At 50.3% G+C, this 21,745-nt stretch overlaps 8 protein-coding genes across 8 annotated transcripts; 3 read left to right on the top strand and 5 right to left on the bottom strand.

Annotated features, from left to right (window-relative positions):
- Nucleotides 1-435: 435 nt before the first annotated feature.
- On the top strand, nucleotides 436-1,068 carry AKAW2_61342A (uncharacterized protein; the record flags this gene model as incomplete). Its single annotated transcript, XM_041680924.1, has 1 exon — nucleotides 436-1,068. One exon carries the CDS (start codon nucleotides 436-438, stop codon nucleotides 1,066-1,068), a length of 633 nt encoding a protein of 210 aa, XP_041546840.1.
- A 785-nt stretch (nucleotides 1,069-1,853) lies between these two features.
- AKAW2_61341S (uncharacterized protein) lies at nucleotides 1,854-2,218 on the bottom strand (the record flags this gene model as incomplete). The annotated part of the gene is made up of 2 exons (XM_041680922.1): nucleotides 1,854-2,147; nucleotides 2,201-2,218. 2 exons carry the CDS (start codon nucleotides 2,216-2,218, stop codon nucleotides 1,854-1,856), a joined length of 312 nt encoding a protein of 103 aa, XP_041546839.1.
- A 709-nt stretch (nucleotides 2,219-2,927) lies between these two features.
- Nucleotides 2,928-4,115, bottom strand: ABA3 (molybdenum cofactor sulfurase; the record flags this gene model as incomplete). Its single annotated transcript, XM_041680921.1, has 1 exon — nucleotides 2,928-4,115. The coding sequence occupies one exon, from the start codon at nucleotides 4,113-4,115 to the stop codon at nucleotides 2,928-2,930; it is 1,188 nt and encodes a 395-aa protein (XP_041546838.1).
- Nucleotides 4,116-5,219: 1,104 nt separating this feature from the next.
- CABA1 (cytochrome P450) lies at nucleotides 5,220-6,806 on the top strand (the record flags this gene model as incomplete). Its single annotated transcript, XM_041680920.1, has 4 exons — nucleotides 5,220-5,980; nucleotides 6,034-6,097; nucleotides 6,156-6,389; nucleotides 6,456-6,806. The coding sequence occupies 4 exons, from the start codon at nucleotides 5,220-5,222 to the stop codon at nucleotides 6,804-6,806; spliced, it is 1,410 nt and encodes a 469-aa protein (XP_041546837.1).
- A 2,229-nt stretch (nucleotides 6,807-9,035) lies between these two features.
- On the bottom strand, nucleotides 9,036-10,106 carry ZRT1_3 (high-affinity Zn(2+) transporter zrt1; the record flags this gene model as incomplete). Its single annotated transcript, XM_041680919.1, has 1 exon — nucleotides 9,036-10,106. One exon carries the CDS (start codon nucleotides 10,104-10,106, stop codon nucleotides 9,036-9,038), a length of 1,071 nt encoding a protein of 356 aa, XP_041546836.1.
- Nucleotides 10,107-12,731: 2,625 nt separating this feature from the next.
- Nucleotides 12,732-13,943, top strand: AKAW2_61337A (uncharacterized protein; the record flags this gene model as incomplete). The annotated part of the gene is made up of 4 exons (XM_041680918.1): nucleotides 12,732-13,039; nucleotides 13,106-13,290; nucleotides 13,364-13,484; nucleotides 13,538-13,943. 4 exons carry the CDS (start codon nucleotides 12,732-12,734, stop codon nucleotides 13,941-13,943), a joined length of 1,020 nt encoding a protein of 339 aa, XP_041546835.1.
- A 394-nt stretch (nucleotides 13,944-14,337) lies between these two features.
- AKAW2_61336S (uncharacterized protein) lies at nucleotides 14,338-15,862 on the bottom strand (the record flags this gene model as incomplete). The annotated part of the gene is made up of 3 exons (XM_041680917.1): nucleotides 14,338-15,337; nucleotides 15,421-15,480; nucleotides 15,537-15,862. The coding sequence occupies 3 exons, from the start codon at nucleotides 15,860-15,862 to the stop codon at nucleotides 14,338-14,340; spliced, it is 1,386 nt and encodes a 461-aa protein (XP_041546834.1).
- A 1,825-nt stretch (nucleotides 15,863-17,687) lies between these two features.
- On the bottom strand, nucleotides 17,688-19,993 carry AKAW2_61335S (uncharacterized protein; the record flags this gene model as incomplete). The annotated part of the gene is made up of 2 exons (XM_041680916.1): nucleotides 17,688-19,267; nucleotides 19,339-19,993. The coding sequence occupies 2 exons, from the start codon at nucleotides 19,991-19,993 to the stop codon at nucleotides 17,688-17,690; spliced, it is 2,235 nt and encodes a 744-aa protein (XP_041546833.1).
- Between the last annotated feature and the right edge of the window lie 1,752 nt (nucleotides 19,994-21,745).

Raw genomic sequence — 21,745 nt, 5'->3', positions numbered from 1 at the left:
TAGCCTGGCGCTAAGCACCATCATTTCCAGCGCTAAATTACATCCGAATGCTACAAAGTGAGACATACCCAATCAGCACATCCCATGACAGTCATAGCGGCCCCGGGGTTCTCGTAATAGCGGGCCCTATCTGGAGAGAGATCCGAACAAGGCGGCTCTACAGAACCTTTTTGATGCCCATTCGACTGTCTACTCGCTTGAGTCATTTCCCGGAAGCTACCAATGTTGGGGCCGTCAGCATGACCTGAAAATGAGATGAGCTTGGCTCTGCACCCAAGGCTATAGAAAGGGGAATAAGAGCGCCCCTCTCCATCCTTTCCCCCTGATACTACACCCTATTCATCATTCATTCCTCTCTACGGAGCACTGTCAAACAGCAAACCTCGTCCAAATCTCAGAACCCAGAGATAGATCAAGATCATCGCAGCGACCACCATGCGCACATCCTACCTCCTCGCCGCCGCCCTTACCCTCCTTGGCGGTGCTTACGCCGACGACGACAGCACCACAGTAGTCGGCTACTTCAAGCCCTACTGGTCGGTGGACCTCCCTGAATACGGCGGCTGGACCAGCACCGGCGCCAGCGTCGCAGGCATCAATGCCGTGAAAACCACCTACAAAATGAGCTGTCTCAAAGACGCCCCCAAGACAGACTGCGACATGAAGGACGCATACACTATCATTCAAGGCCCGGAAACCGTCAGTGTCAGCCAAGTATACACTGCTTCGACGTCGGACAAGACCACCAGCTTCGATGTCACCGTGACTCTGTCATACGAATGCTCATTGAAGTCATGGACTGAATCGGCGAGCTGCACCATGAGCGCGGGTTTCAGTGGAAGTGATGATGGCGCGACGTACGCTTCGTCGACGTCGACCAAGTCTACCTATGAGAACCCGACTAGCAGATTCTATTCCCTTGTTGTCGCGGGGGGTGTCAAGTCGTTCACCGAGCCCGCCGCTACGAAGACCCCTGATGCTGCTGCTGGTGTCGGGGCTCCTGTTGCGGCTATGATTACGGCGGCGCCTGTTGCGGCCGCTGCTATGGTTGCTGCGGCGTGGGTTTAGGATCGACTAGTGGAAGAATTGAATTGGATGTTGGAAGATACCTTGGTCATTATTGATCTTAATGTGGGAAGAATCAAATGATACTTGTGGTAGCACTGCAGTTGCTACATAATAACGAACTTGTCGGTTGCTTGTTGCTTTACCATGGTTTATGCGTCACTCCTTGTATACCCCGAGTTACCAAATAATCGAATGCTGTTACGGATGCATATCTTGACTTCTTGAAATACCGTTATCTGACTGAAAGCGTAATTAGGACAATTGCAAGAGGCTTGGAATTCTTCTAACCTAAGTACTGGCACAGGGGAACCGTAGATGGGTTGGTAACTGCCACCATGAATCGCAGAGTAGAATAGTAAAGCAGTAATGCTTGTTATGCTTCCCTGGCAACAACGTACGTCTCAAAGTGTTGCTAAGTATCATACGAGGAGAGAGATAATGTTAGATTATTAGCGCGTCAGGTATAATAGCAGTGGCCCCAATGGCCTAAATGCACACCCACACGAGACATCAGATTCTGCCACCCCTTCCCCAAGGCGGTCAAAAAACATACAGAATGCTGACTGGTCATTTCGGGGTTGTTGAAAAATATATCCGTATATATCCGTCTATATCCGCACTTTCTTTCGCGAGGTCGCTGCGGTTCTGCCGCATTTAGCGGTCAGACAGGCGGTCAAATATGGCAATACTGTTCGTGGGTCTAAACCAGAGCATACCCAATTGAACTCTGATATTCTCTTTAAGTAGTAGCTATACCCAGAGGTGTCTCCACGACCTTTCACTCTTTATACAGACATACTCCGAGCTACTTCTTCTCGCGCCATAGAGAACGGCCGTGCTTTGGCGTACTTCTCAACATCATCTATCAACACTTTCCCATTCTCACCCGACATAGCGGCGGCTTTTGCCTCGGCACTGGCCCAGGTCACATTGGCTTGAAGGCAGTACGGTGCATCGGAAGGGAACGTGAACACCTCCCATGAGAGGAGCACATCCTTGCCACAGAGTCTTTCTGCTAAGGGTATGTGGACATTGATGAAGTAATCCAGGTTGACTTCTGCTTCCCGAGGGTATAGGACCTATGGCATCTATCAGTGACCTTATACGTGGACAATGGTGGGGGAGAAGGTACTGCGTATGTAATGGGCATTTTAGGAAATGGAAAATTTAGAGATGGAGTACTGGCCAAGGTCGAAGGCACTCAGGTAAGAAAAGAGGGAGGAGACACAGAAGAGTATGCTTTTGCAGTGCTATCGTAATCCCGCTACACTGCCTATGTGGATGGGTTGGGGGTTAGGGGTGAGAAATCTTGTAAGTGAGAGCATCTATCTGAACCGATGATGCAGCAGGACGTAAAAGGCTATCATCATGGCTGCCTTGCTGCTTGTATGTCCAATTGGCATTCCTATGATCGGCATGACGTGCTAGTCCGTACATCATATCGCAAATCCTGGATGCATGAAGTTCCCGGTAGCCACGGAAGTGCAGAAGACTATGTTTGAGTCTGGGTGGGGCTGAGGAAAATCGGTGATTAAATGGAGGACGCAAGGGTATCTTTTGGGCATGATAGGTCCCCAAGAGCGACGGTGCGTTTGGAGGAAGGATACGATGGAGGATACGATAAGAGGACACTAGAAATGGCTCCTTCTTCAACTATCACACTCTTTGGGTGTAAGCGTCTCTGCGCGCTTCTTGACTGGGCCCCTTGCATGCATCATCATGGCAATTGGGCTTTCAGATGGACCACTCCACATCGATCGGCTGCAGGACACAATCATCTCCTTTGGTAGAATATATGAATATTCACCATGCAGAGGGCTTAATACTCTACTACACGGTTGCCCCTTGGTTAGCATGTATCACTGGGAGCTTCTCATAATGGTCATGAATGTTCGTAGCATTAGGGGAGACTTCAAATCCTCAAAATTTAGATCGGGGAAAGCTCGCTTGGCACGTTCGGGGAGAGTCTCGAGGAAATGCCCCCATTCGAGACGACATTGATCACAGAGCTGCACACCCCCGAAACAATGATCTCTTTGAGCACCGTAGACCTCACGATATATACACTCAGGGCAATGTTGGTTGTCGGCCCCATCAAGATAGTCCGCCAAACCACGAAACATAAACTCATCGCTCCTCGCCATAGACCTATTATAATGCTCAATATCTTCGGCTACATCGGTCTTTCTTCTGTCAATACGATTCCAAAGCTTCTTGTTAAGACGTGTTTGGTTGATAACCTCTTCGGTCTCACTCTTGCCCACTGTAAGGTCCTCCTCCACGAAGCGGTACCGACGCATCATCATATGGATGGGGCCACCAAAGCTGCGTAGGAAGTTGGTGACAGCGAGATGCCCAGGTGTACCAGCCATTGCCAGATCTATCGCCCAGAGAACCTGTCGTGCCCGGTGAAAGGCATCAATACGATGGTCCTCTGGCATGTAGGCGAAGGTACTGTTGGTTTCTCCCTCAGAGCGATGTTTGTAAAAAGCCACAGCGTCATACATAGTATCACCGATCTCGCAGAGAACATCGTATTGCGCATCAGTAAACCAGATGTCAAGGAGATCGTTGCAAGCCAGGGCAGAGGCTATGGTAAATCGAGCCAGGGCATCGCAGTCTCGCATCCGAAACCACTGCTGTGGTGAATTGACAAGAGCATTGACATACCGGCGGAACAGTTCGCTGTTGGCGTGACTGACTTTCTGAGATGTAATAAAAAGGAAAGTTTTATATTCGCGGGCCATATCAAGATGCCCAGGGGTGCCGTGGAAAAGTTCATCCAGAACTTCATCGAGGTTATAATTGAGGATTCTGGGCCCAGCAGTGACGTCGACCATGGTACCCTGAAACTCGGCAATGACCCCGATGATAATGATGCGCATAAATGCAATATAGCGCTCCCAGTTCGTGTACTGTGGGATTACAGACCGTGAGTACTCCCAAGCGCACGCCAGGACCTCGTCCTTGGTGGTTTTTGGTAGGTCAATCCCATCAAGGTCATGGGCGATATCATCGGGGTAGTACCATTCGTTTTGAATCGTCATCTTGGCTTGCCTTGCACAATGCTAGCTTTGGACCTTTTGATGTTCAAATTGATATTCTGACTTGCTCAGCCTCTGACTAGTACCCTCTATTTACCCGAAGCTTACAGCCACACGCCAGATTTATAGAGATACTGGTGCATTGTCTCGACGCGTATGGGTCTATGTTTTCCCTTGCAAACCAGTCTCATGACGTGAGTTACCCTTTCTAGTTAGATACATCAACCGCATTTGTTCCAATTTCTTGCTCGCACGGAAATGCTGTCCTAAATGTGCCTGGCGGATATTATACGAGCAAGTTTTAGAGATATCCCTTGCGTTCTGTTACCGGCCGGGGTCCTCTCCGAAATAATTCATGAGTGAGGTAGCTTTTGAGATGACAGAAGGACTAGCTACCCTAGGCCGTTAGGTTCGCGTGAAGTTGCTCCGAATGTCTGCTATGCACAATGATCTTCGTTTTAGCATGAAGTTCCATGTTCATTTAGTATGCGATTACAATGGTACGCTTGCAGAATGCGCCTAGCAAATGACTTCTTTATTGTAGCGTTGACTATGCCATCATACTAACGATGTTGAAGATTATCCTGCTGCTGAGCATTCTGCAACATCAAACGGCTGCAAGGATCCATACAGAGTATGCACCATGAAACCCACAATAACGTAACTCTAACCGGCTCTTCACCATCGTGCCGAAGGATTTTCAGGAATGCTGCTGATAAGCCACCCTGCCAGATTGAAAGCTAATCGTCTGAGGATCCAGTGTATCAGTCTATTGTGGTGAGCCGATCGCGATGTGTCAATCATGTATCCCTTGCGTCTACATACCCTCCGCTCCACCACACCATTTTGTGCAGAATGGCATGACGTAAAAAGGTTACCCCAATGAGCAGAGAGCAGATATACACGGCGGGTTATAGGCTAGACTCACATATATTGGCTCAGATATGTATGCATGACCATATTCATATCAAAATCAGCTAGGGGATGATGTTATATGCCAGGCATAGGTAAAGCACCTCCATCGCTCTCCACCGCGTGAACTGAAATACCTGCTTTCGTACCATCTCCCTTCACTCCAACTATTCTCTGACAAACTACACCCTAACCATGGATTTTTACAATCTTGCCGCCTTGACAGCATTCGCATTTTTTGGATGGTATGCCCTTACTTCCACCCTAGCGTGGTATCGACTCCGCAAGTTTCCAACACCCAGCTGGCTAGCCCATTTCTCCTACCTCTGGCTTGGGAGGTTGACATATAGCGGAAAACAGTATTGGGTACACCGCGAGCTACATCGGAAATATGGCCCGCTGGTTCGGATTGGTCCGAACGAGATCATGACCGATGACCCGGACATCATCAGCTCCATGTCATCAACTCGAAGCACATTTACTCGCGGCGAATGGTATCTCACCGGGCGATTCAACCCGTACTACGATATCCTGTTTACTATTCTAAGTAATGACGGACACAAGAAGGCACGAGCACGCGTCCATGCAGGTTACTCCGGTCGCGAGACGGGGGTTGCCTTGGAACATGGGGTTGATCGTCAGGTAGCCCGATTAACTGATCTGCTACGGCAGAAGTACGCTGTTCCTGGGGATGATGCGCCGCTTCTAAACATAGTCGATGTTAGCTCCTACTTTACCATGGATGTTATCACAAAGCTGGCCTTTGGGCAAGAATTCGGCTTTCTCCAGGCGGAGAAAGATCGTTACGGCTTCTTTAAAGAAGTGCACTCCCTCTGGCCGCAAATGTCTACAGTGGCAGATGTTCCGTGGATTCGAAGGATCATTTTCTCCAAGCCTTTTCTAAAGCTGTTAGGCCCTCGCCCAACGGACTCTCATGGCTTCGGTGCGTTGATGAGGTAAGTACAGGCCACTTGTGTGTTGACTTGCAAATGTACTGACAGCATGACAGGGTTGCTCGTGAACATGTGCGCGAGAAGTTCTCTACCCTGGACAATAGCAAAGGGGATATGATGGTATGTCGCCATCCAAGCTATTATCTTGCGACAGATCCTAGTTCTAACACCGATGCAGGAATCTTTCATCCGCCATGGATTGACACAGGAGGAGTGTGAAGCCGAGGGGCTCTTCACAATCATTGCCGGGACTGAAAGCACCGCGTCTACTCTAAGATCCATCTTGATCCACACCATAAGCTCTCCTGTTGTCTACTCGAAGCTTAAGAACGAGGTTCTCGAAACACTTAAAAGGGGGTCTATTAGCAGCCCTATTAGCAACAAAGACGTCAGAGATCTCCCCTATCTTCAGGTAAGATCCTTCTATCATCCCCAGTTTGCAAACCCCCGACCAGGCTAATTCGAAATCGGAGATTAGGCCGTCATTTGCGAAGGCATTCGCATGCGGCCGCCAATCCTGGGGCTTTTTCCCAAGGTTGTGCCCTCCGGTGGTGTTGAATATCACGGCCAGTTGATTCCTGCTGGTACCAACATTTGCATGAACACATCATCTCTCCTACATTCTAAATCACTGTTTGGAAATGACCCGGAGGTCTTCAGACCTGAACGTTTTATGGACTTAGACAAAGATACCTGCAATGAGAGGAGAAGAAACCTCGAACTGGCATTTGGCCATGGACAGAATCAATGCCTGGGCAAGCATATTGCCTTTATGGAGTTTGCGAAGGTAACATTCGAGGTGCGTATCCTTCTACTTGAGACCCATTAGGCACCGTTTGCTTACTAGACATGTAGTTATTCCGCAATTTCGATTTTCAGACAGTGAGCCCCTGGCGAGTGAACCATGAAGTGCAGAGCTATGGTGCTTTTCTCGAGTCCAATATGAAGTTTAGGGTAACTGAAATGGGACTATAATTTACTAGTCGATGTTGGAAATGCATAAGGGAGAATTATCTTTTACTCGACTATGAGAATATAGAACCTCTATCTACGTATCTACAGTATTTCTAGACGTACTATTGCCTTGGATTGAGTTACAAATAATATGTCGCAATCCGCAGTTGAGCTTACCACAGTAGAGAACTAATTACCCCAGCAATGAATGTATAGGTTCGATGACAGTCAATGATGCCGCCCATCATAATATGCAATCGCAAGGCAATTTTCTCAGAGACTAGGTGATACTATATAAGTCCCCTTACAGAAAGAGCACGATACCTGTCCTATCATACTTCTCAGTATATCATCGATTGAACATAGCATAGGTGATAGCAAGGAAGATATGCAGAGATGCAAGTGCCAGATGACCCTTTGGAAGCATGCTGCATCCCTATAGCGCACAAGAGACGCGTAGGGTTGATAAATGACTGCAGAACCATACTGATAATGTCAAATAGTGCGATTGGTCGATGGGGTTTTAGGAGAAAAGGTGGGGGCCTGGGTCCTGCAGGACGACTGTTATTGATTCCAACGGTGGCACATTCAAGGCTGCTATATGCTGAAGACCCGACCTGTCACATAATACTACGACGTGTGACCTTGCTTTTCCCAGAAACCAGCGGTCGCATTGACTGGACCGAGTATAGGGAAGAGGATGACGTTCTCTCTTGGACGTACCTTTTCGGCGCATCACATCTTTACGGCATATGAAGTCTAAAGAAGCAAGATTTAGTCGATCAAGATGTGGTGAAAATATGCACCTTACCCATATAGGTGAATGAACTGAGCACTGCATAGGTTATCCCAGTGACTTGGAACAGGCTGGGATAGACGAGCGACTGAAGATGTAGGAAAGCAGGGGATATCGTCATCTGAATCAGACATGGGCCCTTCCACTCGGCAGTGGGCTACGCGATTACGTATGGGCCGCAGTATATGCATCTGTCGAGTATCGGAAATGTTGAGTTCAAAGGTTCTGTCAATACTGCGGTGTATCGTAAAGTATGGTTAACTTCATCGGAGCATAAAACTGTTGCTGCGTTGGTCAGCTTGTATATGATAATGATTATGACAGAATATTGAGAAACTAGGTTTCACGCTCTCACCGTTCCCAGCCAGGCCACCTATCGCATCATATTCATCTTCATAATGACTATCCAACACCAGGCTAAGAAAGAGATTCCTTGAGTCTCCGGAAAGCGTGATCTCGACAGAATCCGGCCGACCACCCAGGAACATGGGGCTGCGATCATCGAGGGCTTTCTTCCTTTGGAAGTCGTGCGGCGCTTGAATGTTGATGCCGACCCCTACGTCGCAATTGAACCAATTTGGAGTGCCTCGAAAAAGAACCCCGCGTCCCATCGTGGAGAGTCTAAGTCCATTAGCCCAGAGGCTTCTTGGATGGGCAAGTCAACGATCCTCTGCGCCACGTGATATGGGGTTGTTGACCATCCGCGGTAGGTCAATGGAAGAAACGTTAGGGCTGAAGGCAGAGCAGCCCATTGCATAGTATGGGTGAGAAAAACGTAGAAGTCAGTCATCTTGGATATCATACCGAAATGTGATTGTTCTCTTCTCATGTCTCTTCCCCGTAGGAAGCCATACCCGATGCAGTAATAGTGAAGCATGGAACGAATTGGCGGATGGAGCCGTCATGATTTATCACTGCCTCAGGCACTGAATAGTCGCCTCGACCGAGTTCCGAATGTGGCAATATGCATGGCGTTGCTAGTGTGGCGTACGTGAATATGTGGCTGGGTATATCCAGAGATGGAGGCCAGCCCAGTAGGGACCTTTGGAAGGCTACCCAGTCGGCTGGTTCAGAAATTACTGGGGCATACTTGTTGGAGGCAATCTGAAGAGTCGAACCTCGACAGCATTGGCTGAAGCGACCGGCAGATGCCTTATCCTGTTTGCAGAGAGAGAAGAGGCATACTACACCAACAAACGGACAGATAAAGAGAAAAGCACGAAAGTATCCATTATGCAGTGACTAGAAATAGAGTCGAGGGTGTCTTTCCAGATGTAGCAATTTACTGTCATACACACTTCTAGGCAATTACGCCCACTTTCCGATCAAGGCCATGATGCCCGCCCCCAACAACGTACAGAACACCATGTACAACAGCTTGGAGCGACGACGAGTACGACACGGGTCGAAAATAAAGTCGCGTGCCAGCAGTTCCACCAGAGCACTGTAGATCAGCACACCTGCTGAGATAGCGTTGAACACTCCCTGCACGATCAAGGATGTCTTCGAGCCCGGGTTGTAAGCAGTGCGCAGGCCCAGGCCGATCGCAATCGAGATCGGAGTGGTCAGGCCATACGCCAGACACAGCAGGTGAGGGAGCCACTTGCGATGTCCAAAGGGAATGGCGGAAAGTCGGGCACCGATACCCAGACCCTCGAACGACTGGTGGAAGACCAGCACGGGGTAGAGGGTCGAGAATTCAGAACCGGTCACGCCAAGGTTGAGGCCGATGATGACCGAGTGGAAGATGATACCAAACTCGAGGATCAAGAAACCGGCAATCTGTTGTCTGAAGGAGCGTTCGCCTTGCTCGGACGAGGTTTCTGCGGAGGTTGCCGTGGGGGAGGTCTTTTCCGCGGACATGCGACCATCTTCGGGGTTGGGGTGGATATGCGCGCTGGTCGGATCACCGGAAATAAAGGCGTCTGTGGCGTTTTCCTCTCGGTGCATGCCATACTTGTTCTCGACGTAGACCTCGGCGGCGAGATCTAGAAGGAAGATAAGAGTGATGGAGCCGAGCACAATAGCGGCACACCAGGAGTATATGGACCAGTTTCCGGAGACGCCAACGCAGGTCTTGGGTCCGATGCGCTTGTAGGCCGGGTCAAGCAGATGAACAAAGGCTGTGGCTAGGATGACACCCGTACCGAAGTAGCGGGCGAAGATGTAGACGTTGTGAGGGATCTTCCAGCGGGGCATGCTTTTAGCCACGACGGGGAAGAAGGTGAAGGCTGTGGAGACAAAGAGGATAACAAAGATGGATGAGATGCGGGCTCCCATATGACCATTGTAGTCATTTTCGGAGATGGCATAGTAGCACAGCACGTCCTCTTTGCTGGCCGTGTGGAGGTTCACCTCGGATGCATTGAAAATAGCCATGGCGACCAGATGGGGAGAGGGGTCGGAGGAGAGCAATGAAGTGAGGATTGACTGGAGAGAGCATTATGAAAATCTAGCTGTAGATAGTTCGTCTTATAGCATACTGAGTGAGGACCTTGGGGTGTAGCTGAAGGAGATGGTGGTGTCCAGGGGAGTACCTGGCTCGACGACGGCGAACCAGGTGCCCTCCATTGTGGGCCGCAATAATCTCGACAAGCGTAGGCTGACAGGGATAACCATTAACTAGGGTCTGACTGGATGGCTAGCCAAATTTGCCTCGCTCGATTCTTAACAGGATGCAGACATCCTCAATCGTCTCAGCAGTTCATGTCCTTTCAATAAATCATCCCGTAGAAGCTCTGCATATCTAAAAAGCCATTTTCTGACATTCCTGGCGATATCATTCGCAAGCGAATTGGTAGGGCTGAGCAGCATCACCTCGTGAGCCGGAATGACGAGCGCCCTATAGGGCTGATGGGGATGTCGCTTATATGCAGGCCAATCAAGTTGGCGAACAAAATGCGTGAGATGCAGCCCGGGTTAAGCTGTCTCCCAAGGTCCTCGCGCGGATTCCACTTTCCAAGGTTTGGGTCACTCCATGGTTCCGCCCTCGTAGGCCTCACTGGCTGAATTTTCCTAGTTGGCGAGAGTGCCGCCCCACGCTCAACCCATGCAGTCAGACAAGGTCAATTGTGTGTTTTTGCATCCACACGCGGTCCGGATACACACCTCCACCCGAGGCTCGGATCCGAGGGGAATGAATGGCCACCTACTAATGCCGTGGGATCTTAGCCGATATGAGAATGCTCGAGCGTGGAGGGGTAAAGGGAGGCTATGGATTGTTATATTTCTTACATGCCATCTTCACGCTCGCGGTCGGATAGGGAATTTGAGAGTCGGCTGCATGAGCGGTCATGTTCGAGCGTTGCACGGGCGCATACATTCCAGAGTAGAACAATCTGCATTGTACCGCTGCGGTAATTAATATCGCATGCTAAGCTTTAGTGGTCTGACGTGTCTCAGTTGTTGTGGAGCAGTAGCGATGAACGTTGGCGACACGTTGAATATATACACTCAGTTGTAGTTAGTGCTTTCGGAGGAAAGTGACAGTGGTGGATTACTCAGAAGGCTTTCCTTGGCCACTGCAAGTGGCAGGACATGCTCCAGCGCATAAAGGAGGTGAAAGTCTTGTGACCGACCGGCTTGCTGACGCCTGGGACTCGGCAGTGAATTATAAGGAGCTGGCTCTCCCAGTATCCATCTACCCAGCTACATGGAACCCCAACAAGCCATAAAGACAAATTAACGGGCGGCGTTCTTGCAGTGTTTGGAACAACAATATAGCTCGTTCCACACCGTGGTGAAATCCAGATTGATGAAGAGAAAGAGCGAACATGCTGCCATGCAAAGCGCAGACCTGAAAGAGGGAGAAAGTGGCTACCCCTGAAGATGGAGAATTTTGGGTGGTACTTTCGTTCGTCCACTGGTGATGTGACTGACTCGAAGAGCGGTCTTTCCGAGGAGAAAGTGATAGAAACAACCCCAAGTCTAACTAGACTAACGCATCAGTTTACCCAAAGTGGTGGCTGCCGCTGTCCACCCCCTGACTCGGCACTTCACAGCTTTGCCATCGCCGAAGAACTTTACGTGAATCTATGAACATCCAGCTTCCCTACATGTGATTCCTAATCACCTGGTCTGCAGGAAAAGAGGGGGCATCACATTGACCCGAGCGTCAAACGTTTCCAATGCCTACAGCGTCTTAGCTCATCGACCCAAACACCGCTGTTGAACGAAGTCGGAAGCCCGCGGAGGAGACTGGAGCTCGGGGTTGGCCGTTTACGAGGCTACACAGCCGGGTCTGGACTTCTTAGCTCTCTGTTTCAGGCGTAGGTGGATGCATGCGGTGCTGAGGGGCCTATTATCTGGAACGAACTTATGGTCGGGTAGCATTATGCATTGGCTGGAGACAAGGTATTATAGCCCGTGGCTGCCCTCGAACTGGCTGAGCTACTCAGTTTCTTTGTCTGAATTGTCTTGGCTGATGTGATACGAAGAGTTTATTGAGCGCTTGGACGCCCTCGTTGATGTTTGGGTCGGAGCATGGGCCTCGGATAAGGTTGATCCCTCCCGTGCCTGGGGGGAAGGGGGGGGGGGGGGTGTTGAAGGAAAATGCTGGGTCACTCCTTTCCCTTTCTGAGATTGAGCTTCCCAGAAATCATGGCCAGGCTGGAATCTAATCGTCCCATGGCACACTCAAGGGTGACACAACCGAGCCTACCAAGAGTCCCCGAGAAGCGGATCTTCATCGACGAGGATGCGCTGGTCCCCGATAGTCTTCAAAGACCCACTGTTAGATCTAGGTCAAACCCAACACCTTAGATTCTACCGACACTTTCTCTCGAGAACTTCCAGGAATATCGAGCTACCATCTGCAATATATTTGGAATCGGAGCTGTCAACTATGATCCGGCTGGGACTCCGAGGCAGCTCCAAATTAAACTTTCTTTGTCTCCGCCAGACTGGGATGCTCGCGGTCTCCCAGACCATCACCTGAATATAAACCCCCTGTCCAGTGCCCGTTTCCCCGTTGATTACTCCAGGCTTGTCCCGTAAAGCTTCACAATGAGCAATTCTGGGGGCGATGCCGCCATCATCGTGGGGTACTTGCTTGCGACGCTGGCAATCAGCATCATGGGCCTCCGGCTCTATATGCGCCGCTACCGACGACAGTCCTTCGTCATCAGCGACTACATAACCCTTTTCTGCTGCCTTCTTTTGGTCTATATCATGAATATCACTCTTGTTTTCGGGACGCTTGGTAATGTTGCTGTCACATATATGGCGGGCGAAGTACCGAGCCGCGCCGATATTAAGCGTTCCCAGATGAGCAGTAAAGTCACTTATGCTGGTGCGATCATTTACTTCACCTAGTAAGTAAGCGTCCGAACACGCGGACATGCGTGGCACACATGATGGATAATGCTGAGACCGTCAAGTATTTGGTGCCAGAAGGCTGTCGTTCTCTGCTTCATCAACCGACTTCTAGGGGTGCTTCCGTGGCCATACATATGGATTCGCGTCATGTGGGCCATACTATGCGTCACCTATATAACGTTGCTTCTTCTCTTCCTCACCGTATGCAGACCACTGGGTCTGTACTTCCAGGTCTATCCAGATCCAGGTGCGTACTTCGCGAGGTATACAATATTTTAATATTAGTCAGAAAATCTAACCTGTGCCCTCTTCGATTCCAGGTCCTTGTATCAGATCGACATACCACATATCGGCCCATGCCGTTTTCAACTGTGTCACCGACTTAATGCTGATTATTCTTCCGATTCACTGGCTTCTTAAGATTAGGCGTCCCTGGTACAAGTGAGTTCGAATGTTGACACCAACGATTCTCATCCATACTAACCGATGCGAAGACGGGCCCAGCTCATTGGCCTCTTCTCCATCGGCATAGTCCTCGTGGTGATTTCTGCTCTTCGTTTCCCTTTTCACCAAGGCTCACTCGACACTTCCTTGCAAACAATCTTGAGCCCCATAGAGGAACTTCTTTCGGCCGTGGTTGCCAATGTGCCCACATTGTACAGCCTTCGACGGGCCAGGCAGCCAGAGACGCCCCCACACCCTACACAACCACCCCCGAAGAGACTCCCACGAGCGGTCGACAGCATCATAATCATGCAGACTGTGGATGTAGAGGAGTCTCGTACGGACGATCAGACACTCTCCACGACAATAACTGATCGAGCGTTATCCACTACTATGGCCGATCGGGATCTGAACGACGACAGCGACGGACACCTTGTTCGCAATGGTCCGGAATGAAGCGATTAATAGCATGTAGCATATAGAAGGATCTGATAGGATCTACGCATAGTATATAGTACGAGTTGATGTATATAGCGAAGACGGCGGACCGACCTTAATAGCCCACAGTGCACATCCGGGTCCGCCATACGCAGTGCCCTCTGGAAAGGGAGATTTTCGGGATACCCAGTAGCTACTGAAATTGCAGCAGCAATAAAGACAGGACGCACTCACTGAAATTAGTGTACCCGATAGTTTAAGAGTATTGCACCATTTCCGGAATACGCCTGCCAATGACCTACACCACAATGACACCAAAGCAGTGCAAATAAGTACTAGGCAGAACCAAAAAATTAACCAAAAAAAAAAAAAAAATATTATATATTGTATATCAGACAATGAAACAACCCTATCATCCCCCATACAAATGAACACTCGAATTCTTCGTCCAGACCCGCAACCTCTTCCCAAAGAGATACATCGGCACGCCCAAAACCAACGGCCCAAACGTCAGCGCCAACTGCACCATAGCAGGCAAAAAATACCCCAACTTCCTCTCCGCCAACGGCGGCACCCAATAACTCATACTAAACCCAAAAGTGTTTCTAATAATCGTGATGACTGCCATAATCTCCCCAGAAACAGGTTTATACGAATCCACCGCATAAGCAACAGCAATGCTACAAATCGGCGAGACAACCAGTCCACTAAGTCCGTACCCAAACACCAGCAGAATAGGCCAGGGCCATAAATCCAGGATAGCAAAAGCCCCGACCAACACCGACAAGAGTAGTAACGCAGCAAAGGGAATAAGACCCAATAATCTCATCTCCGCCTCATAGACACCCTTGTTCCGCTCTGTTGCTTTAACCGCAACCCAGTCAGATAATGGCCCCGCCGTGACAAGCCCGATTATGCAACCGATCAGAAAGGCGAAGTTGGAGTAACCAACTTGCGAAGCGTTGAAATTATAGGGCGGGGCACCGAGGACAGATGATTCAGTGAGGTTCCAGAAGAGAACAAAGTTCGCGACGCCGGAGATGGCCATCGCAGCCCAGAATATGATTGGGTAGAGACATATGCGGAATGGGGTGAGGGTGTCTCGCAGGATGAAGGCTTTCCATTGCGGGTCGGGGGGTTGCCATAGCTTGTATTGGGCGCTGCAAGGGGATCCAGTCCCGGGCTTGGGGGGTAGTGGTTGGGTTGAGTAAATTTCTTTTGAGTCTACGGTCGGGCTGGTGTCTGTGGGGGACCCTTCAGTGTCTGGTTTCAGAGATATGTGCGCCGTATGTCGGGGGGGTTTGGACGCGGGGTCACGGTGGTATTTCGTCTCCGGGCAGAAGAGGAGGATAGTGACGATGTTGAAGCAGGTCATGGCCATTGAAAGCCAGAAGAAGCTACGCCATCCGAATCTGATATCTCATAAGTCAGGCATTCAAGGTTACTCCAATGCCAACCGAGCGTGATGGATCTAAGTGGGAGGGGAAAACAGTACCTTTGTGTGATATTCCCTGAGATGACCGGCCCGAGGAAAGAGCCAAACGAGGCCGCGGTACTATAATTGTTTTGTCAGCTGAATAGCCCTTGTGTTTTGTCAGTCGTCCAACATACAAGAAAGCTACAGTCCATCGTCCTCGCTCATACAGGAAGAAAAGATCCGCAACAGTCTGCATGGGCACGGTCTCGCAGACCGCAGCCCCTGCTCCGTTTACGACTCGAGCCACAATGAAACTCGTATAGGAGGAGGCGAGAGCCTCCCAGACATAAGAGGCGACGCTGAGCGACAAGAACGCGATGAAAACAAACCGACGTCCGAAGATATTGGCACATGGAACGATGATCAAATTGACATAGGCAAACGACAGGATACACACGCCAGTGATGAGCAGAAGTTGGGTGTTATTCAGATCAAAGGTATCGGAGAAGGCAGGAAACATTGGGCTCATGGATAATGCGGACGCTGTTGATACGAAGTTGGTCACGAGCTGGGACATTATAGCCAAGTCTGTCGTGGGGAATAATGAGCGTGTCTTATTGAGTGGGTTGTTCTGTGAAACTTACACTTCCATTTCGGCGCCCAGTTGAGCGGATCGTGGGGATCTTCTGATGGCTGAGGGACGAGACTTATGGAGGTGAGCTACTGCTGTACATTTAGGCTCGAGAAACACCGCTCACACTATCGCAGTTTTAGATCCGTGAACCAGGTGGGGATCATTATCGTGCATTATCGCGGTTCCCGGGAGATGATCCCCGTGCCCTGGGGGTGCGCTTTCTGGCGAGTCCATCTTGCTCCGGGGTGGAGCAACTAGACTGCCTGTTGCGTTAGAAATCTGATGTTGTGGGAATAACAGTATACAGTCCTTGAGGGGGATCTGCAGCTATGAAGCTTGACTATATCTCAGAGGACCAGGTGAGGCTGAGCTGAGGATGTTAAAGGTAAGCGATGAATGACGCAAGGGGTGGACAAGGATGAGCTGGCGGAATGCAGATTTCCTGTCGATCTTCTCCCAAGCGGAATGCAGGGTTGGACAACTATCAATTCTCCGATCCATGATGAGCTGGGTGTCATGCCGTCCTTTCTCCATAGAAAAGCACAGTATCGATACGGACGGGCACCTATGTTGGGGGGTTGCCGGATAAAGGAAGACAGACTACAGAAGATACTGGCTATATTATAAGCTGGAAATAGGAAGCTATCTCAGCACAATCTACAGGTGAAGATAACTGTTACGGGACATTTGTGATGGTTCTCGTCGGTGTGACAGTTTGTGGAGGTTGGCATTGCAGACTATCATTGACTATCGTTGTAAACAACCCGAATGGATAGAGATATGCGGCATATGTAGGTTGCCGGCCAATGAGACACCACTCCTGCATTGAATTATTCAATAGTAGCATAACAGCACATCTTTCTGGTGCTTATTAGAGTTCGCAACAAAAGCAACAATGGTCAAGGGTCCAACCAATGCCCTATGATGCTAAATAGCTGACTACTTGCATTGAAGGACTTTCACTGGAATTTAATATACCAACAGAGCTCTTCAAACGAGCATGCAACCCTGCATTGGAGTTATCGAGTTGTCAGCCCGCCTCATCTCGATCCACCATTGGAATGCCGCTATCAGGACCAACAATTCCTCTCTATTTCTTTTCTGAAATCGCGGTCTTTAAGCTTCTCGAGGGACCCCCAGCAAACATCATTCTCTCCACAGCTATGGAACTCTCCTAATCGTGACACTCGCATTGATAGACGATTCAATAATAATCTATGATTCTCGGAGACTAGCCAGGTCGTCGTCCGTAGCATGTCCGGTATATCGCTAGAAATGTCCTTATTCGGCTCCGGGCGCTCGGACGAACGATGATTTCACCTCCTCATCTATCCGCGGTGCCTCAGGATTGATCTCATGGTTATTGTCCGAGAATACGAATGGCAGAACCAGCCCCGCGGGCCACCCTTGCATACCTACCCATCCGCCGTCCGCGATATCTTTGGGGATTCCTGAAGATCTTTGGCTGGCTGACTCTAATATTTTAACCGAGGTTTTTGTTCTAGGGGTTTATCCTTCAGCGTCAGTAAGAGGCACGACAAATAAATTTTATGCTAAGACATCGCACATGATTAGGGCTAACTCGTCTGTGATCTTGATTCATTATTACAATACTATTTGTCCAATGCAATAAACGCTATTCGCCAACACCTGCGATGCAGTAAATATAAGTGAAAGATCCAGCCACCCTCACATCATCACATCATATCCATTAGTTCGCCGCCCTATCCTCAAAATGCTGCAACTGTCCGTGGGTACGAATATAATAATGCCCGCTCTCCTCGCGCATATCGACATGCCATCGATCGCGCAAACGCGGGGTCCCCGCTGCTCCCAGCTGCGCTCCAGAGAACGCATGCACAGTTCCCGGGCTATTCACAGCTAAAGCGAACAGATTCGGTGGTTCCGTAAAATCTGTCACTAACTGCCCGCGTCCCTGGAAGAGAATGAACCCAAGACACATGATGTTCGTCAGGAAGACCACAGCGAGAATAACATAGAACACCTGCTGCCAGTCACTCGTCCGGCCGGACGCATAGCCGGCGGACTGCAGTGTCGCATTGAACACCTGCACGACAGGGTTATCTAGACTGGGGGTGGAGTAATTCCAATCGGGAACAAATGCAGAGTACTGGCTACCGAGGAGGGCGGTACTCCCTGCTAAGACGGCCAAAGCCTCACTGAGCGAGGGAAGTCGAGGATCCAGCGAAGAACTATTAGTGGTGTTATCGAAGCTCGGAACCAACTCCATCAGCGTGCGTTCAATAGCGGCGTCGTCACCCTGGATGCCTGACGCGAGAGTCACCGTGTCGGCCCACTCCCATGCCACGCTTTTCCAATTTATCAGGTATTGATCCTCCGACGTGTTAGGATGTATCCGGTTGTACTGCAGCCTGTCAGCAGCGTCTTCGCAGCGTGAGCTCAAATCCCCGCCGCTCGGATCGACCTGGTACTGCGCTGAGCAGCGACCTGAAAGCTTCCCGCGCAGTCCGCAGAGGACGTATTTCGGGTCGTGACCTGGAGGAGCACTGCCTAGTATGTAGATGGAGCTCGTGTTGTCGACTTTGGGGTTTAGGATGGTGTTGTAAGCTTTGGGGTAGATGGGGAAGACAGGGGCGCCTTGGTCTTCTCTGAAGCCGAAGAGGTCATCGACGACGGTGCGGTTTGTGTTGATTGAGTATGTTGGTGCGGCGGTTGCCCACGTCGATGCATTGAAGGGCTTATGGTTGGGCCACTCGGTGTAGATGAGGGGTTTCAGCTCGTCATGCGACATGCCGACGCACATCACATTAATAGCAGGCGATGGAAGAGAGGCTTGGATGATGTACTTGCCCTCTCCAGACATGTCAATAGGCTGTTGGATCTTATTTGCGGGGTTGCGTGCAGCGGCGAAGAGGCCTCCGTGTGGGTAGGCGGCGGTGACGTTATTGACGACGCGACCATGTTGTTCGGATAGGGCGGTTGTGTTGACGACTTCGATCCAGCGACCGGTCACTGTTGTGTTGTCGTATAGCAAGGCATGTGGCTGCGGGCGATAAGCGAGGGCGGTTGAGGTGCTATTTCCGGCTTTCAGCATTTCGGCCCAACCTTGCAGGTATTGATAGTAGTCGTGGTATGAGCGGCCGGCTATCTCCATCTCCAGACAGGTCTCATTCCAGTGTGTCGGGTCAACATCGACTGTGATTGGAGTCTGACAGGCATCTTCCAAGTAATAGGGGTTGGAGTATTCAGTGAAGACATTTCCCTGCAGAAGTCGGGGCTGGATGGGGCCCATGACCAAGCTTGGAGATACTACCGTCAAGAGAACGCAGACGGTCAGAAAGTGAGTCTCCCATGATTAATTAAGGGATAGAGTGACCAACCTAGGGCTTCAGCAGCAGTGGTGTACAGCATTGCAACCAGAGCAACAATCAGCGTCAACCCACCAAGTGTCGTCCACCCGACATAGCGCAGCACATCCCACTGCATCAGCAGCGACCCCGGCTGCGTGATCCAGGTTCGCAGCGCCATGTCAGCGATGCTGACGCCCTCTGACCCATGCGCGAGAGCGCGCCGACTCAACAGCTGGCCCAGGAATGCAACACAAACTGTGACATAGGAGAGCTCGATTGTTTTGGCCAACAGGGCGCTCAGCAAGGATGCGGACGAGGCAGTGAGCCTGGCATTGTTGCCGATCAGACTGCCATAGTAGGGCTTGATACACGCGACGACGAAGAAGACACCGGACAGGATGGTAGTGTACACGCCCAGCACAATAAGAGTGACGAAGAGACCCGAACACCGACGCCTGGATTTATTGGTCGGCAGTGGTAGAGAATGAGGTTGATCGCCATGATCGACACCTTTGGGTGGTGTATCGGTCAAGTCACTACGAAATGAATCGCGTGGCCCCGGACCGAGATCGCGCAGATCGATTACGCTTTTATCGTCCTCGCCGGATGAGTCGTCATGCAATCTTGCGTCCGGGATGTTGACATCGGACAGGAGACGAAGCCCATCCGACGACCTGGCAGCCATGGTTGGCTGAGGTCAGATGCAGACAGTTTGGGGGTTTGTTTTTCTTGGAGGGAAAATGTGAGGAGGAAAGGCTTCCTGGGCCAACGGTCTTTAAGGGGCGGTGCATGGCGGATGGGCATTTAAACCAGCTAGTCCAGCTAATCCCTGTTGTTTTGTCCGCCAGATGAGTTGGCTTCAATTTAGTGAATTGGGGGCCATTTGCGATCGGTTGGGGTCCTTGTTGGTGTGAGGCTCGGGTGAAGGGCCCGTCGGGATGCTGGCTGTGTGGGAACCAGGGTCGTGGCTCATTCAGCTGGTGCGCGACTGTGCCACACAGTAGTCACTTGGTTAGCTACCTAGCTAGATACTATTGGGATATGCTTGTTATGATTTTAATCTCCCTTGGTGGGGTCGCTTCGATCTAGAATCCCTGGTTGCACCATTCATGTCTGCGCCCGCCTTCGCCGTGGGTCTGTGTTTAGTCCGGCTCTCAGCCTGATCTTCCAGTTGGTCCTATCGTTACCCAAAGAGAGAGGGGAACCTGCAATCTGCCAGGGTTTGTCCTATTGTGTAACTGTGTACTATGCCCTAATGCGACCAAGTCATTATCGCGGCCAGAGGCGAGAAGGGATCCCCTGTCCGGACTATCCTATAAATAGCAAAGATGGTCCGAGGTTATTGGACTTGATCGTGATCACGATAACACAGACGATGAGAAAATAGAAATATCTAGAGAGTGCGACCTAGGTAGCCAAGTAAAGATGACAGCACCACAGGCAGCCATCCAAGGAGCAAAGGGGATTGTGGGACGGTAAAGGCCGACAAGGCTGGTGAAAAGTGGTGAATGTGTGTGGTTTACGGACCGAGATAGCAATCAATGCGCTTCACTATACTTCAAACGGCATAGTCCTTCATTTCCCATGAATTTCCGCCTCAGCCTCTGCGATGGAACTCAACAGCCGCTCTAATCCTTTTCCCAAGGCTTCCGTCCCGGGAATGAACGTGATTCGGAACAAACCGAGCTCTTTTGGCATGTATACGCTTCCAAGCGCAATCATAACCCTGTTCTTCGGACGGATGTCAGTGATCCTCAACTCACGCCGTTCATATAAGCGAGTGTCAGGCAATGTAACCCTCAGCTGCCTGTAGTCTGACACTGGTGTGACAGACTTTCCTAGCAGTAGATGGCGAAGGTTAACTCAAACAAACAAGCCGGTATTGCTTTCCATGTATCAGCATGATTAATATTTTGGGGGGTTCTCAAAGAATACAAACGACTCGCAAACCCGAATGCCATGCTCAGGAAAGAAGGATGTAGCAATGCGATAGTTCTCCGCCATAAGTCTGGGCTTTCTGTTAGTAACGTTGTCCAACCATGCCTTGTCCTCGAGCATGGCGGCCCAAACATCCTGAAGAACATGTGGCGACCATGAGTATATGCTAAATATTCCACGTCAGAGGTATCTGCTTGTCACATAAGCACTATACACATATCTAATGCTCGACATTGCACCTATCGCTGCATGTCAAAGACGACTGAACCCTCTGAGGCCAGTGCTGCATCTGGTCCGACAACTTAGGTTCCCATTTTCGAGCCTTCTGGGCAATACTTCTGTTTGGATTTTCTCGGGCGCGGGCCTGCTGTGGCTTAATTGGCTGATGAATATGAAAGCCCTGCTGGAGATGTGTAAGTGTCTGGCCATACCTAATACCCACGGTTAAAACTGAAGTCGTCCTCAGTCGGCGGGTCTACATCACAGTCCTCATCTCGTG

This window comes from Aspergillus luchuensis, chromosome 6 (genome assembly GCF_016861625.1).
Source record: "Aspergillus luchuensis IFO 4308 DNA, chromosome 6, nearly complete sequence".
Classification (NCBI taxonomy): domain Eukaryota; kingdom Fungi; phylum Ascomycota; class Eurotiomycetes; order Eurotiales; family Aspergillaceae; genus Aspergillus; species Aspergillus luchuensis.
This window is presented reverse-complemented; position numbering and strand designations above follow the sequence as displayed.